The sequence below is a fragment of the Setaria viridis genome, chromosome 6 (genome assembly GCF_005286985.2).
Source record: "Setaria viridis chromosome 6, Setaria_viridis_v4.0, whole genome shotgun sequence".
Classification (NCBI taxonomy): Eukaryota; Viridiplantae; Streptophyta; class Magnoliopsida; order Poales; family Poaceae; genus Setaria; species Setaria viridis.
In genome coordinates this window covers 2,901,874-2,918,212 of record NC_048268.2, presented here as the reverse complement: position 1 = coordinate 2,918,212, position 16,339 = coordinate 2,901,874, and the positions used below count along the sequence as shown (strand labels likewise).

The window sequence follows — 16,339 nt, the reverse complement described above, 5'->3', positions numbered from 1 at the left end:
TGGAGCTTGTCTCAAACCCTGAATGATTTTTCTGTCTAGCCTTGTCTTTCAAAGGAAATGAGGTAAGGTGGAAGGGCAACAATGGATCCCTGTGATGCTGATGGTTTATCAGGTAAGTTGTACCTGTATTTCTGATTGATTGCAGCTGCATCGGATACAGAACAAACAGCAATGACCCCAAACCAGTCAGTTCCACCTGCTATGTAAAAGTTGCAGCAGTTTATATTCTAACACTGCGGCAATTGAGTATACAAAAAACTTCTTGATTGTTCATGCTTATTTCTAAACTTATTATTGCTGCTTTGGTTGCACGTAATGAATCAGTGATTGATTATGTATGTGCTTTTGATACATAGAATTGGATGCCGTTTAGGAATATGACTTTATACTAGAACTTTGAAAGATGAGATAAACATAAACACATCCACTGCTATACATCAAGGACCAATTTGTGCCAGCAGAAAGCAAAGAATCTTTCTGAATTGGATGTTGACAGTAATGACTATGTCCATCCTTGATGTGTTAGTGTCAGTAACTGTTACACTGGACATCTGAAGTTCGTTTATTCTTGTCATATCTCATCACATGGGAGAAAAATTTCCAACCTTTTACACCTGCTTCTCTATTTCTTTTCCGATCATTTCATTTGTTGAGAATGCAGCATTTTATTTAGGAGTAGGACACATCAATGTTATTTGGATGCGGTATGAAACTTATGTGTGACTTGGGTCAGCCTGCATATCTGATTCTTTGCCATAACTGATATAAAGGAATTTTCAATAGTCCTTACAATTTGTCAAAATTGAATTTTTCTTGGCTTCTGGCAAACCATAGGAGGTTGGGTGGATTTTCTAAAGCACAACATTTTTTTTTGTTGGCAATTCAAGTGCACCAATGAACATAAAGTAGAATGTTTCATACTTTGAGCAAGTCAAATCTAACTAAAACAAAGTAGTCATCATTGACTCATTTTAAAGTTTTAGGTGAGCATTCTTTTGTTTTTCCCCCCTTTTGGTTGCCCTTGAGAAATCACAGGTTTGGTTACCTCTAGGTAAATCCCTTTTTCTTTAACAGAGGACTTGCTGTCACTGCCTGTTAATCTGTTACAATATACAGGGCATAGGTCTTTGGCAGACTAGCTTCCTTATAGCACTTATTCATAAAACGGAATTATGGCTGTCGGTTATTCCACACGTCTGCACTGCATGGTGACCCAATATTACCATCATGATATAGTGATGTGTTCTAGATTTTGCTCTACTGTTCATGAAATTGAGATACACTGTTGTGAAAACTATTCACTGCGTATTTCGTACGGCGATTCTGTTAGTCATGGTGAAAAGGAAATATCAGGATCTAAAGAAGAAATTATATGCTGACACAATGGAATTTTCTGCTGCCCAATCTGGAGCTCATTCCCGATTTCCCTTTTCGTCACCAATGGAAATGAACTTCTAGGATGAAATCTATTAATGCGGTTTGGTCATAACTCAATTTCTTTTTTCATCTGCTAATTCGTCATGCATTCCTGTTTAAACACTCTACTGATGCTCCATGTTCTCCATCCCTGTGCTTATCATGAGCAAATTTCCCGCGGACCCGAGAAAAGGTCCACCACTCCATTTCTGTTGAGCTCTCCTCTCTGATCCTCAGGTAACCTTCTGGATCTCATGCTAGATCTTGCTGATCTGCCTGACAGCAACACCCAGTATTTGGCTCCCAATGCTTCCAGATCAAAATCTTGCTTCTCCTGCATCTACCAGTCATTGGCACAGAAAAGCCGGTGCTGTAGCTGTACCAACTCACTGAGGTCATGGTGACCCAATATTACCATCCTGTACGAACTATTCAAATTTTAGCCATATGTCAGTTTGAAATTTGGTTTGAATACCCAAACATGGCACATGCAGAGTCATCTCGAGAAGTTGTTTTACATCTTTTTTTGTTATTTGTGTTCAGGAAAGAAAAAAAACTTCTTGTTGTGTTTTTATTAGCATGTATCATAATCGAAGAGTTGCCTTTGGACCACAGCCGCCGGGTGTCTTGCTGTCGAGCTCGTGTTGGCCTCGCGGCGACTGGCAGGCGACTGATGCCGGCCGGTTGGTGCTCGCTGGCGCAATGAATGGCGGCACGTCGCTGCCGCCCGTGCTGTTGGCGATTTGGCATTCAGAGCGTCGATCGCCCGGCGACCCGTCGCTGTACCATCTATCTGAGGCCAAATGGCTTCTTCTTCTCTTCTTCTTCTTTTATTTGTTTTTTTTTCTTGGTGTGATTCTTGCGCGCCATCAAGCAAACATTTACCCAAAAGGTTCGAGATTAGCAGTGTGACTGTGGTAGCTTGTGATTTTTGTTCTGTGGCGGCTTGCGCTGTTTTTTCAATGAAATTCCTGCATTCCAAACACGATGACCTGACACACAATGACACGATGGAACGAAATTCCTATGTTCCAAACAAGACCCGTAGATATTCTATGGCGCCAACGGATCGGTGATTGGCCAGGCCAGATCATAGAGAGAGAGATCACCTCGCAATCTGTCATGATCCGGCACATTCATTGCCAAAAGGCGCAAGAAAACAATGGCCTCCCGTCGCCGCGCGGCTGCCCTCGCCGCCATGGCATTGGCAGCCACCCCTCCTCCCTGTGCACTTCCGTGTATGCCTCTACCTCATCGAAACTTAAAGCTCAAAAAAATCAAGACAAGTGCAGGAGGTCGGCCCCTGGGGCATTAACTAGTTCGGTATGCGTCACTTTTGTACATGCCCATGATCATATTGCTCTGTCATATCGAGGGTCAAATTTTCCTTCCAATATTTCAATTACTGCAAGCAGGTTTTGTGCATGAAATGGCTCTAAATTTCGAGGAAATTGGTTTGAATACTTGGAGGATGTTTTATCTCAGCTAGTTATGTACTCTTCCACTTTGGACAGGAAAATGCTAGTTTGCTAAGAATACTGAACATACAGTATTTCATGCATGGTTTTTTTTAAAAAAAGAAGGAATATTGTGATATGCAAACATGGAAAGGGGTCTTGAACATTCCTTTTATGAAAAATAATCATCAAAGCACCATTTCTGCAATTTTGAGGAAAGGCTCCCGTAGATTTTTTTTAAAAAGGAGTAAAGTATATCTCTACTTCCGAAAATAATACTCGCTCGTACTGGATAGGTCTCAGATATTAATGGGACAGTGTATATGTATTGTTGCTTAAGAGCTCCTCGATTCTAATATTATTGAAAACCAGTGTTTTTTGCTGGAAAATGTTAGATCATTCATGTTCTCTTTTAAAATATTTCTTTGTTTCTTGAGAGGGACACTACAAAGGTGTGGTTCCATCTTTTCCTCGTTCGTACAACTGCACGGTTACAAAATATCAGCGTGCACGGTTACAATGGTATGCGTGATATGATTACATAACCCCTGAATTTTCTGTTTGTCATGCATGTATGGCCGTCTTCTGATTGATGGTCATTTTCTGCTTTCAGCATTCGCTTTCAACTCATTCATTCTCCGAAAAAAACCGCCTTTAGAAATTAGTGTCCTCTTTCCTCTCGTAAGGACCACGTCGATGTTCATGTGCAGTGACTTGCAAAATGTCCATGGAGCATCGGCTATATAAACCCCCAAATGACAACCTCTTGGGGGCCAGGCATCAACACAAGCAAACAATAAGCAATAGCCTAGCCTGATGCCCCCTGAACACATTCTTTCTGTTCTTCAACCTCCAGACAACCTCTTGGGAGCCAGCAGGCGCCAACAGAAGCAACACTAAGCAATAGCCAAATGCCCCCTTGAACACACCCTTTCTATTCTTCAACCCTCCTCTCTCAGCTCTCCCTACATCCTTAGGCTTATAGGCCATCTCTCATCACCATAGCATACATGGATCAATTCGTCGGCCGAATCACAATGGAGGTTGCGCCATCGAAGCTGCCATCGATCATCAGGCGTGCTAGGCTCCCAAAGATCCTTGACACAATCATGGAGGATGAAAGGGAAGCCTTGGAATCACCAAGGGCACCTTCTCACAACGCAATCCGCACCAAGGAGGTCATCGACACCCCGATGTACTGTGCTGACAAGCTGGCCTTCCTTGCCCCCATGGTGAAAACAGAGTGCTTGAAGATCAAAGCCTAAGTTTGTTAGGAGAGAGATGAGGCTTGGAGCTGGATAGTCTTGCTCTCCCTTTTTAGTCTGAGCATATGGCATCCTTTTCGTTTTACCTTTAGTGGGCACTATTTTCTCTATGTAGCACGATGGGAGAGAGTTGCTCATGTTGGGTTACTAGTGCTGTGACCTCAAATAAAATGTTGATCACTTTGTTGTTGTTGAAGATACGAATAAGGTGATTTTTTGTTTCTACCCTTCAGTGTGAAGAGGAGACAAAAAAAACAATGAATCGAAACCTGAAACTTTTTTGGAAAAATTAGCAGCTTTATTATGTTTTTAAATACCGCTTGGATATTTCCTGAACTTCATCTGTGAAGGCAAAAGATCCTTACAAGAATTGTTCATCAGATCACTGTATGCGAATGTTTAATTTTGAGCATGGACTGATAATAATTAATCCAAAATCAAATTTTATTTGGCTCCGTCTGTCAACGATAGAAGTTTGAAAGCTATTTAGCTAGCGAGAGGAAAGATACTAGTAGTCAGAGATTTTTCGCACGGGGCTTCGTGCAATGCTCTAGTGATACTGCATCATCCCAAACCTAAAACTGCTAGCTGGAACTGAAATAACTAATTCATGTTTTAGCAAATTTCTTACAGCCCACAATCGTCCAATTAGCATCCTTGGAAATTTCCTAAGCTTCATCTGTGAAAGGAAAATATTTTTCTAATATGAATGCTCACTGAATATGGTTAACTTTGAGCATGGACAGATTATATCAACGCAAGTCTAATTTCATCTGTGTTCATCTGCCAACCATTGAAGTTCATGTTGGGGCACAAGTGTCCTGTACTCGTGACCTTGAATAAAATTGGTATCTTAGTTGTTGCTGAAGCTACTAATAATAAGGCGGTTTTTGGTTTGTACCTTGCAACGAGAAGAGAAGATCAAAAACAGTGAACCGAAAATCCAAAACTTATTTGGAAAATTTAGGAGTCTCCAGTATACTGTATTGTTGTTTAGGTATAATACCACTGAAATATTTTCTAATAAGCGTCGTCGGTGAAAGGAAAGTTTTTTTTCTTGCATGAACTGTTCACCAGCTCACTCCACCTAAGTAGTTAACTTTTTTTTCCAAATTCGTCTGTTAACTAAAGTTCAAAAGCTTTTAGTTGATGCGGAAAACCGACATTGATACAAAGTTGTGCAATCAATTCATCTGAAGCTCAAAATTGCTGAGTTGAAACGATTAATTCACGTCAACAAATTTCTTAGATACCTAAAGCACATTTGTCAGGTCTCTTTTAAGTGATGATGGCGGTGTAACACCTTACACCTATATGCAGTTTTAACATCTTCACATCCCGTGGATGTATAAGAGGGCGAGAGTTGTACTTCCGTTACTTAAAATAAGAAGACTGCAGTGGGCTGTTAAAAAAAAAGGTTGCAGTGCACTGGATAGGTTGGGATCAGAACATGCTGGATTTTTTTTCTTCTCCAATGAGGCTGAAAAGGGCCCATGGGCCTCTTCCATGTCAAGGCACACAACCTTTTGGGTTTCTAGGTATGTTAGCAGTAAAATTGGGTACTTCCAAGGCTGAATCCCAGTGTGTATAACAGCTAAAGCATCCAGAGATTCTGCATATGCAAACCCATCCAAGAGAAATTTCTTACAGAATAAGAATCTATAGTTCCTGCTCCCACATGAACTGATAAATGGGGGTAGGTTCATGTGATTCAGTGTTTGTGCAGGCGTCATGATTTCTCCATCCCTGCAAGCTTCCTGACAGGCATCTCCATGTCTCTACAATAGCATAATGGTTGCAGGCTAAGGGTTGCAGCTAGGGATTAGCTTTTTTGTTTGCTCTTGGTCTTGGAAGGAGACACTTGGCACCAACTGTTAGGCGCATCAGAATGGAGTAGCTGGTTGGTATCACTATCACAGACAGTCTAGTTGTTTTTATGTGCAAACAGTAACCTTTGCCAATATGAGCATGTCTATCAGGTCAGCGCGTTTCTTTTGGCTGACAAATGTTGCCCTTTCCTTTCTCAAAACCCTGAAACAATTGAATAAATGTTGTGGCTCCCCCTTTTTGCTGGTAATACCCATGTTCAGAAAAGAAACAAAAGCATGACTAGTCTTTCTGATGCCTTTGGCTCTCCCAAGACAGATACGAGTCATGAGGGCATCAATTGCTACCTGGCTCTGAATCTGAAATGGGCACCAACCATTCACTGTTAAATTTTACTGCTAACTCGATGTCTGCAGGTGCAAATCGTGTTTGAAACAACATCTTGTACAGATGTACCTTCTCAATATTTGGCATCACCAAACTCCAAACATGCAAAAACAAGCGCTTAGCAAACAGATTTGAAGTGCCTAAAGTTTGTAGGCCTCGAGTGTAGAGCACGGCTGCTCTTGTGGGCAGTATCTACAAGGCCTAAGGCCCAGGAGGCACATGATCATGTCCTTGACGTGCCATGATCGCCCATCCCGTCCTCCTTCAGAGCAAAGCAATCCAGGATGGCAGAACGGACACGTCATGGACACATTCCCAGTCTCCTGAATCTTAATGTGCCGGTAACAACCAGTGCCTGCCCAAATAGGGCAAGGCAGCTGGCCAGCAGCCATGGAGAAGAGTCCATTGCCATGAAATGTACTTCTGAAGCTTTCCAAACAGGGTTTCATTTGCCAATTTGTATTTCTTAACCGAGGATCCAGTAAAAGCCAGGTTACTGGTAATACCCTGCATTTATCTATAAGTTTTCTCTTGGAATTCTTGAATCAAAATTTGAATTTGGGAATGGATATGGGGAAAAAGTGTACTTTCAGTCGACCGGAACTCCAGGAAAAAAAATACAATGTATTTCAGATCCTTTTTTTTTTCATTTATAGCTGGTACGGAATTTCAAGAAGGGAGCTGAGACCGAGTAAGTTTCGCCGAAAACTCTGTTCCAAATATCAACCCAAAGTCCTACTACGAAAATGGTTGTTGAAGGTGCAAGTATTTTCTGTTGTGGTTCAGCAAAGACCGTACATCCATGAGAGTTGAGAGGTGGTTTGGCAGGATATGGGTCATCATGAATTGCAACTATGCTGATGCAGAAGAAAAGTTTTTTTTGTGTGCTTTTGCAGAGTGCATGCCTTTTGACATTTTTTGGGACACTACTATTTCCTAATGCAAAAGGACTTGGTACAAAGCTTTTTGTTACTTACTCCTATATAGGAGTAGTAGTAGACTGGTACTGTCTTGTTCGTGCTCAAGCTTTAGGAGTTATAATAACGTAATTAGGGAAGCTGCTAGAACACCGAAAGTGTTGCATTTTTTTCAACAAACCGACCATAGTATTATTGCTACTTCCCTTCCTTTTACCATACCTCTACATTGATGGAGTTGCATATGTTTTTTTGGTGGGAGCTTCTTTTTGTACCTCTTTCAAGTTCCGCAAAGGAATTTTTTCGAAACTGAGTTTGAAACGAAGATATAGTGATCTAGGTGCGCGTACCATTTCCATAGAAAGAAAAGTACATTTCATAATTCAACTACTACATTTCAGAAGTGCAACTTTATTTCATCTCTAAGATTGTCAGCTAACGCGTGTCAACTACCAACAAAATTGTAGCAAATACTAGTCATCATACCTAGAGTCACTCTGTTGTGAATTTTGGTAGCATGCCTTGTTTGACCGTTTGGGCCAACTCTAGCATGTTAGACACTAGAAAGAATAGATTGTGAGGAGGGGAAAAAAAGGGTAATCGGAGAAAAGAAAATGAAGCTAGGCTCTCCCTACTTCCTTCTAAGCCTCGCATAATTCGAATTTCTCCTACATTTCGTGTTTCCAAAAAGTCTATGAATTGCAGTACTTTTTTCAAAGTATCATTTATATCAGGATGTGCTCTCTGTGATATATTTCAGTTCCAGTTATTGGATCCCTTAGGGTGCATTTGGACGTAGATATTGAGCTGTTAGAATTGAATTGGGTGCTAATACCAAATCAGTCTAGTATTGGTATTGGGTTGTAATACCAAATCTATTGTTTGGATGCAGATGAAATTGCCAGTTGGAATTTCATGAGGTGACAAATCCAATTCACCTTTGGATGTGTGTGTTCTAGAATTGAGAATTGATTGCTCCTCTTCAGATTAAAAAAAAACTACCGCATCTTCTCTCCACAGCACTCCGTCCTCGATGCGGGCACGAAAGCCCCCGCCGCTGCCTGGACCGGACTGGAGGTGGAGCTCTTCCCCCATCGCGTGCGGGCTAGAGCTTGGCTGCCGTTGCTTGCCCGGGCTGGAGCGCCGCTCAGACCTTGCTGGAGAAGGCCGCGCCACCCGCATTTAGGGCGGAGCTCGCACGCGCCAACCTTGCCTCACCGGAGAAGATGACGGGGATCTAGCCGAAGAAGAAGATGAGGCAGCGCAGTTCGCTGGTGAAGGAAGCTAGGGGAAGGGCAGCGTGTCTCGAGTAGAGTAATGAAGGGAGGGGCGGCGTAGCTCGCTGGCCAAGGGAGGCAGGAGGGGCCATGCGGGGAGAGGCGAGGCAGCTTAGTGGTGGCGGAAGCTAGGGGAGGGGGGTGCAGCTCGTGCCGACGCGGGCGGAGGTGCGAGAGCTAAGAGAGACAGAGACGCAGGGATGGGAGAGAATGATTCCATCCAATATAGAGGGGGTTGGCTCGATATCGTGGGTGATGGGGTGAGACTGCGTTGAATGTCCGTTGGTATTGAGATTCATTTCCAATTTCGAATTATAGAGCATCCAAACAGTTGGTATTCGAAGCTACCAATACTAATTTCGAATTCTGAGACTCAATGTCTACATCCAAACACTACCTTATGATTTTCCTTCTAAGCCTCACGTAATTTTAATTTCTCCGACATTTTGTGTTTCCAAAAAGTCTATAAATTGCAGTATTTTTTTCCAGAATATATGAATAACAGGTATATGCTCTCCGATATATTTCAGTCCCATTTCTTGGATTTCTTACAGCCTTATTTGAATATACGCCTACCAAACCTTTTTTCCATTTAAAAAATATACGCAGAAACTAGCAAGACTGAAAACAGGTTCGTGATCTGGAAGTTTTAGATCAACATGGGGACGGGAAGCACGCATTCAAAGCGATCACGGTTCACGACCGACACGATGAACCCAGCGAGATTGCAAACGGGAGGTAGCCGGGGCCCACACGTCAGGCCCCCTGTGGGCTGCTGCCTGCTGTCACCGCCAAGTGCCGATCCCGCAACTCCCCCTTGCGAAACCTGTGACCACATCACATGCAGCGCTGAGCGCTGGCTGCCGTGCGGAAACCCCCCCCAGAAAAAAAAAAGCGAAGAGAAAAAAAAAAGGAAAAGGAAAAGCGAAAGGGCGCGAAGAGAATATGGCGGGAGAGAGGGAGAGACGCTGCTCCCGCTCCCGCGCGCGGGGGCGGGCGGGCGGGCTCGGGAGAGAGGAAAAGTCTATTTCCACGTCCGCGCGCGCTTACACGCTTGGCACCCCGCCTTGCTTCCCCGGCGAGGCAGGGCCCGGGCCCACCGAGGTGCCGTGGGGTGGGTCCGTTTCTTGGTCGCTTTTGCGGCAAGGCCTGCCGTCTCGCAGCTGGCGTCGCGCTGGGCCCCTCGTCCGTCTCGGTTTCTTTCTTTATTCGAAAGCGAAAATCAAGGTGTTTGGATATTTATACCAATTATACTAATTATAAAATTAATTGTATATAAGCTGTGGATAATTCGCGAGATAAATCTATTAAGTCTAATTAATTCATAATTAGCATGTATTTGAGGTACACCACATATTTAAATCATGAACTTATTAAGCTTAATAGATTCGTCTCGCGAATTAGTCTTCATTTATATAATTGGTGTTGTCATTAACCTATAGTTCGATATGATAGGGATTGAACTAACATAATCTTAACTCTGTAAGACCAAAAGATCACGACTTAAAACTTATTTTCTCTTCTTTTAACTAGGTAATGTGAGCATGAAATGACGCTTCTACCCTTAGACTCAGACTACAACAAAAATGGCAGGGAACCCGCCCCGGCCATTCCCTTATCCACATCTCCATCACGCGCCGCGAAGGTGCCGCTCCGCCACACCATGCGACGACGCCCCTCCGCCCCCACCACGCGACGGCTCCTCCCTTCCCGAGCGACGCCCACCCGGCCCCTCCACCGGTAGCGCCCCTCGTCCCTGCGAGCCTCCGGCCTCCCTCAAGCCGGCGTGCCCAGGCGGCCAGGCCGGTGCCCCCCCTGGACCGACTCCCTTCAGACCGACGTGGGCAGGCCATCGCTGGCGTGCCTTTAGCCAAGCAGAGGAAAATTGGTTGAGAACGTGGTGCTCGATCAGATTCTGCTGTATGTGCTCCTCCCAAATTTTTAACTGCAAGCAACACGGACGGAGGAAGGTACCAACTGCCTTTGATGTGCTCTTGTCTGGCCGATGGCAACATGAATGCATGATCCTGCGATGGGCAAGCGGAACAGCAAGACCCCGTGAGGTTTTCCTGCTGGCGCACAACCTGATGGCGTCGGATGAGCGCGTGCAAAAATCAGAGGTAGAAGATGTACGGTTTGGGGGCATCTTTGTCCGAGTTAACAGAGGTGCCGGCAACGGAACGGTAGTTTCCGTTAGGGTTTGCATCTTTTCTTACGTGGACATCTTCTTTCAGTGGTATTTTTTTTGGAACTCGTGATCTTTCAGCAGTACAGAAGTAATTTTCTCTATTCTAAAAGAATAAAACTCGCACGAGATAAAGCGGGAAGTTGGGCGTGTTTTGCGTTTGGGTCCTCGGCGGAGTAGGATATTTCCAAATAAGCCCCTTGACTGTTTACTCCTTCCGTTCTGCGACGTTTGTCCGTAGTAGGCCAAGCGCATAAGTTACATGTAATAATTAAACGGTACGATATAATCGTTTTTCTTCTTTCAAAACATTTAATTTAAGATTGTGACTTAAATATTACAATAGTTACATTTGATATTCTCAACAGACAAAGATCGTGAAATATTCTCTCTAAGGGTATTTCATCAGATTTAGAGAATCCTACTTCTAGAATTTGGGTGGGATCCAAATGTATTGGATTTTAGCCTTAGATTTTGAAATCTAGAAGCTAGACTCAATCCCATAAGTTGAAGTTAGGTAGCTTTTGCTAGATTTCTATGGCCGTATGAGAGAGAAGATAGAATCTACGGATCCAAACAATCTTTTTAGTCTCTACTTAAAATCTAGATTTTGGAAACTATCCTAAAATCCAGATTTTAAGAATTCAAAAGCTAATCCAAACAGGACTGAAGAAGAGAGAACAAAGGAGTATGTCAGGATCCTATCTAGATTCTAGAATGTTACGAAGCGATGATTACTATCCTTACCAATATTTTTTCGAAGTACCAAGCTTACATATGCGTACCCACACGCATCCAATGTGAATATATATACGTACATACATCCTACTTTTTCATGTGGCATTGCGCTGGCTCCTTGTCCACCGCCTAAGCTCCGGTTTCTTTTTAAAATTAGCACAAGATATAGTGTGGTGGACGACAAGTTATGCATGTGTTGAAGTGAGTTCTTCAATGGAGTATAATATTTTTGAAGAAGTCTTCATTCGGTAATGTTTGCCCATAGTACACCATATGCAAAAAGACGCATGTACTCATAAGTTATAACATAGTGAGTTATTTCGTTTAGTTGTTTCAACAATTCCCCCGATCAGCCAGACTCATCATGCCAACTCCAAGAAAAATTGAATAAACAATATATAAATGTGCCAAAACACCTTATATTTAAGGATAATTTTTGAATGTTAGAATAATTTTATTTTCCAGGATGGATGGAGTATTAATATGTTAAAATGACAAACTTTGTAAATTCCGGTAAACAATTAATCAAATTACATACATGTTTAGTATAAAAAGTCACACTAACAAACTCACTTTCTATACATATATATTTAGTATGGTGTCGGTTTTTGTAACAATCAATAATAATAGCCAAACATTACCATTTAGGCTCTTTCGGATCCTAATACGCCCTAGATAAAAAAAATAAGGAAATGCTACTGTTTTATTTTAGTGTTTGTTAATACAAGACTATGCATACATACCCACAACACAACGCATACACCCCCACACTCATGCACGCACTAATGTCTCTCCAATCATACATCTACAACTAATTTACTAAAATAGCTAATTGTGTATAAATCATAGACATCGAGATTTAAAACCGGATAGTGGAGTCATTTCCTCACATATCCACCATCGCAAATAAGAGGTGGCTTTTACTACTACCATTTTGTGACCTAGTCTTTGTAAAATAAAAGGGAGTAATTTATTTGAAGTAAAACCATTCTTCTTATAGCAAACGTCATAATGAATGTTTCAAAATCAGTACAATAAATCCGGTGATATCCTTGCCAACTAAGCTAAGGAACATGAATCCATCCATACTTGGTGCGAAACAATAAGAAAATACAAACAACTAACACTAACATATTGGGATTCATACAAAGGATGGTTTAGTAGTACATATAACATTGAGGAGCATGTAAAATGCTGAATTTGTTTCAAAGTCCAGAACTGCTTTTTTGGGTCTAAAACCTTTTTCCATCTAGAAAATTTGATTTCTGTCAGAGTCATGTACCAATTTCTAATTTTTCAAGTTATTTGTGCAACAAATGCCTATAGAGAAGGAATAATGTGTAATCATTCATGAAGGGCAGAAACTAAAAGGCGGTAAGACCTTCGTTTAAAAATGAACCGAGCGAGGAACAAGGTGGTGAATTTGACCAGATAAAAATTTCGTAAGACCTGACATGACGGACGGGTCTCCTCTGCAGTAAGTTACTGCAGAGAGACTCGATCACTGCCGTGTGGGTCTGATGGCCATCGGGCCCAGTTGGCAGTGGATCAGTCCTTCTGCAATAACCGCAGAGGATTTGCTTCCGACATGACCGGCTTGGCACCTTGGCAGTTTGCAACTTTGCACCAAAACCAGGTAGGACAGTAGCACGTCACGAACCAGGTCTCACTGTTGCCGCAGAAAATTCCGAAACGTCCGGGTCGTTTCCGAAAAATGGCACCACAAGGATCGCAGAAGCCGGCCCGCTCGTGAGACGCACACAATTCGTGCGGCCCAGACTCGCGCTAGAAACTCATCACCAAAAAAACTCCCACGCGCACCCCACATACTCACCCCACCAGCGCTTCTACCCACTGCCACATGGGCCCCACTACGCCCACATCACCCCTCTGCCCCACACGTCGCAGCCTCGCAGGCCCCATCCCAACCACCGCACAAACTTTCAGCGTCACCCCAGCCCGCGCCGATCCTCAGATGCCCGCCATGTGGCGCGCTCCGGCATCCCCGCCCTCCGTGCCCCGCTGCCCGCGGTCAGGCTTCCAGCAAGTCCTGGTCGTCCGATCCCGCCCTTGCCCGCGAACTGACGGCCCAGATCCTGCCCGCCACGGCCCGGGCAGCCCCGGCGCTGCTATTAAAGGCACCCCCCGCTCCCCTCTGCTGCTCTCCACCTCGTTCCCCCCACCCAACCCCACCCCCTCCCGCAAGCGGGCCCCGCCCTGAGCCGAGAAGCCCAGGAAGCCCAGGCCCGCGAAGCGACCGATGCGCCGCCGGGGCCCGTGAGATCGCGCGCCGCAGCCCGCCGCAGCCGGCGATGACCTCCGCGGTGCTCGCCGGCCGGAATGAGGTCCACCACGCGCACCCGCACCACCGCCACTGGGGTGGCGCCCGCGTCCCCCTCATGCCTAAGCCGTCGTCCAACCCTAACCCTAGGCGCCACCGCCCGGGCCCGGGGAGCAACCCGATCCCCGGCGGACCGCCGCCTCGGGCCGTCCCGGAGCCGGAGCTGTCGCCCTCGGGGCCCGTCAAGTTCAGGCCGTCGGAAATGACCCCCGCCGAGGCGCGGCAGCTCCGCGCGCGGCTCACCGGCGAGCTCGGCCGCGTCCGCGCGCTCCTCTCCCGCATCGACACGTGGCAGGACGGCCAGCAGCGCCGCCGCCGGGCCGCCGCGGAGCACGACCCGGAGCCCCGCGCGCGCCGCGCGTCCCCGCCCCCGCCGCCGGCGCTGGTGGAGGCGATGCGGAAGCGGTGCGCGGAGATCCTGATGCGGCTGCGCAAGTCCAAGAACAGCGTGTGGTTCAACTCCCCCGTCGACGTCGAGGGCCTCAAGCTGCACGACTACCGCGCCATCATCCGGAGCCCCATGGATCTCGGCACCGTCAAGCACAACCTCGCCGCGGGCCGGTACCCGTCGCACGAGGCCTTTGCCGACGACGTTCGGCTCACCTTCAACAACGCGCTGCGGTACAACCCTCCCGACCACCACGTGCACAGGTACGCCGGCAGCCTCCTCGCCACGTTCGAAGGGCTGTACAAGGAGGCCGTCTCGTGGTTCGACCAGCAGCGCCCGCCAATCGAGCCGCCAATGCCGCTGCCGGATTTGCCCGCGCCGCTGCAGCATCTGCCGGTTTCTGTGCCGGTGCAGGCTCCCCCGAGGATTGGGGGTGGGAGGAGGCCCAAGCCCAAGGCGAGGGAGCCGAACAAGAGGGAGATGGACGAGGAGGAGAAGCAGAAGCTGAGGGTGGAGATTGAGAACCTGCCGGAGGAGAAGATGCTGAATGTGCTGCAGATTGTTCAGAAGAGGAACAGTGATCCGGCATTGACAGGGGAGGTTGTGGAGCTTGATTTTGATGAGCTGGATATCGAGACCCTGTGGGAGCTTGATCGATTCGTGGTCAATTGGAGGAAGGCCCTAAAGAAGAGCCAGCGGAATTCTGTGATGAATGGTGATGCTGCTGCGATGAATGGGGACACCATTGATGTGACGATTATTCCAGATGAGGATGACATGGTGCAGGTGGATGTCAATCCGCCCATGGTGGTTGAAATTGGAGACTCGGTATGGCTTGCAGAAACAATGTGGCTGTTTTTTTTTTGTTCTGAATCTGTGATATCTGGATTGCGTTCTATTGCTGATCCTGTTTTTGTTGCTTATCCCAGGAGATTGACATGCCGGAGAAGAGGGCAACAGAGCCGGACATGGTTGATGAGTATGTGGATATTGGTGATGAGATGCCGACGGTGAATTACCAGTCGGTAGAAATCGAGAAGGATGCCCAGGTGGCTAGCAGCTCAAGCGGGTCTGGAAGTGGATCATCTTCATCCAGTGGTATGTATGGCAGGGCAAATGACTAGTATCACAACAATTGCTGATCCGTTGGTGAGTAGCTGGTCTAATTCATTAAAATTCCTTGCAGATTCTGACTCGGACTCTGATTCTGACGGGGACGATGCTCGCTCTCCGGACTAGGTGGTGCTTCCTGACTGTAGGATTAGCGATTTGAGTAGGTGACTGAGGTTCTTTTTTGGTGAGGTATTTTGAGGAATGGTATAGCAAAATGGATGGCCCTCGCTCATGAGTCGGTGTGAGGTGTGTTTGTGTGTACCTGGTGGTTGTTGGTATTACTTGGTAGTGGATAGCTTAGATGTTTGGGTAGATTGGAAGACTACTACTACTGTAAAGAAGGGAATATAATCCGGAACAAAGAGGAAAGGTAGCAATGCATTGGCATTTCATCTTGAGTTTTATAGCTCTCTTTTGTATGTTTCTATTCCTGCAATTGCTGTTCTATTGTCTCATCAATGCTGATTGACACCATAAACCACACCAGGAAACAAAAGATTGCCTTAATTTGATCATCTTGCTGTTGTGTTAGTGCTTGAACAGAAAGATATGCATGATGTCTTGTAATGTCAAATTCTGAGTGTCTTTTTTTATCTGTTAGCATGCTTTAGTCTGATGGCCACAAATGTAGGTGTCAATGGTAAATGCATTGCAGTGGGTGTATAATTGAGTGATAACTAGATTCTCACTTTTTAGCTTATGTAAATATGATCCACCTCGAATCAAAAGAAAAAGAAGAATGTGAACCACCTTTCTCTTGACCGAGCCTGTTAAAATGCGACAGAATGGAACGGAACATATCAGTCCTTTGGTTGTCAGCTTTATGGCTTGTGGTGTTATGTCATGTTCAGCGCAGTGCATGATCGCTGCCCATTTTTGCTGTGGTAGCTAATGCGTTGATATCAGCTAGTCCCTGTTCTTGGCTGCGTTGCTATAGTAGAGATATACGCAACCTGTACTGGGTTCCTCCTATTACCCCCAACTCCCAATTTTGGTACTATACAAAAAGAAATTCCTCATCACATCAA

The 16,339-nt window shown here is 45.3% G+C and overlaps 1 protein-coding gene across 1 annotated transcript; it reads left to right on the top strand.

Moving 5' to 3' along the window:
• Positions 1 to 13,648: 13,648 nt before the first annotated feature.
• Positions 13,649 to 15,709, top strand: LOC117861474 (transcription factor GTE7). The gene is made up of 3 exons (XM_034745039.2): positions 13,649 to 15,026; positions 15,128 to 15,296; positions 15,385 to 15,709. Exons 1-3 carry the CDS (start codon positions 13,782 to 13,784, stop codon positions 15,435 to 15,437), a joined length of 1,467 nt encoding a protein of 488 aa, XP_034600930.1. The 5' UTR covers positions 13,649 to 13,781; the 3' UTR covers positions 15,438 to 15,709.
• The last annotated feature ends 630 nt before the right edge of the window (positions 15,710 to 16,339 follow it).

Bases quoted from the DNA above. Each gene is read 5' to 3' on its own strand.
- LOC117861474 (XM_034745039.2), top strand. From the start codon at position 13,782: ATGACCTCCGCGGTGCTCGCCGGCCGGAATGAGGTCCACCACGCGCAC. The intron at 15,027-15,127 runs GTATGGCTTGCA...TGCTTATCCCAG, and splicing joins TGGTTGAAATTGGAGACTCG to GAGATTGACATGCCGGAGAA. The intron at 15,297-15,384 runs GTATGTATGGCA...AATTCCTTGCAG, and splicing joins TGGATCATCTTCATCCAGTG to ATTCTGACTCGGACTCTGAT.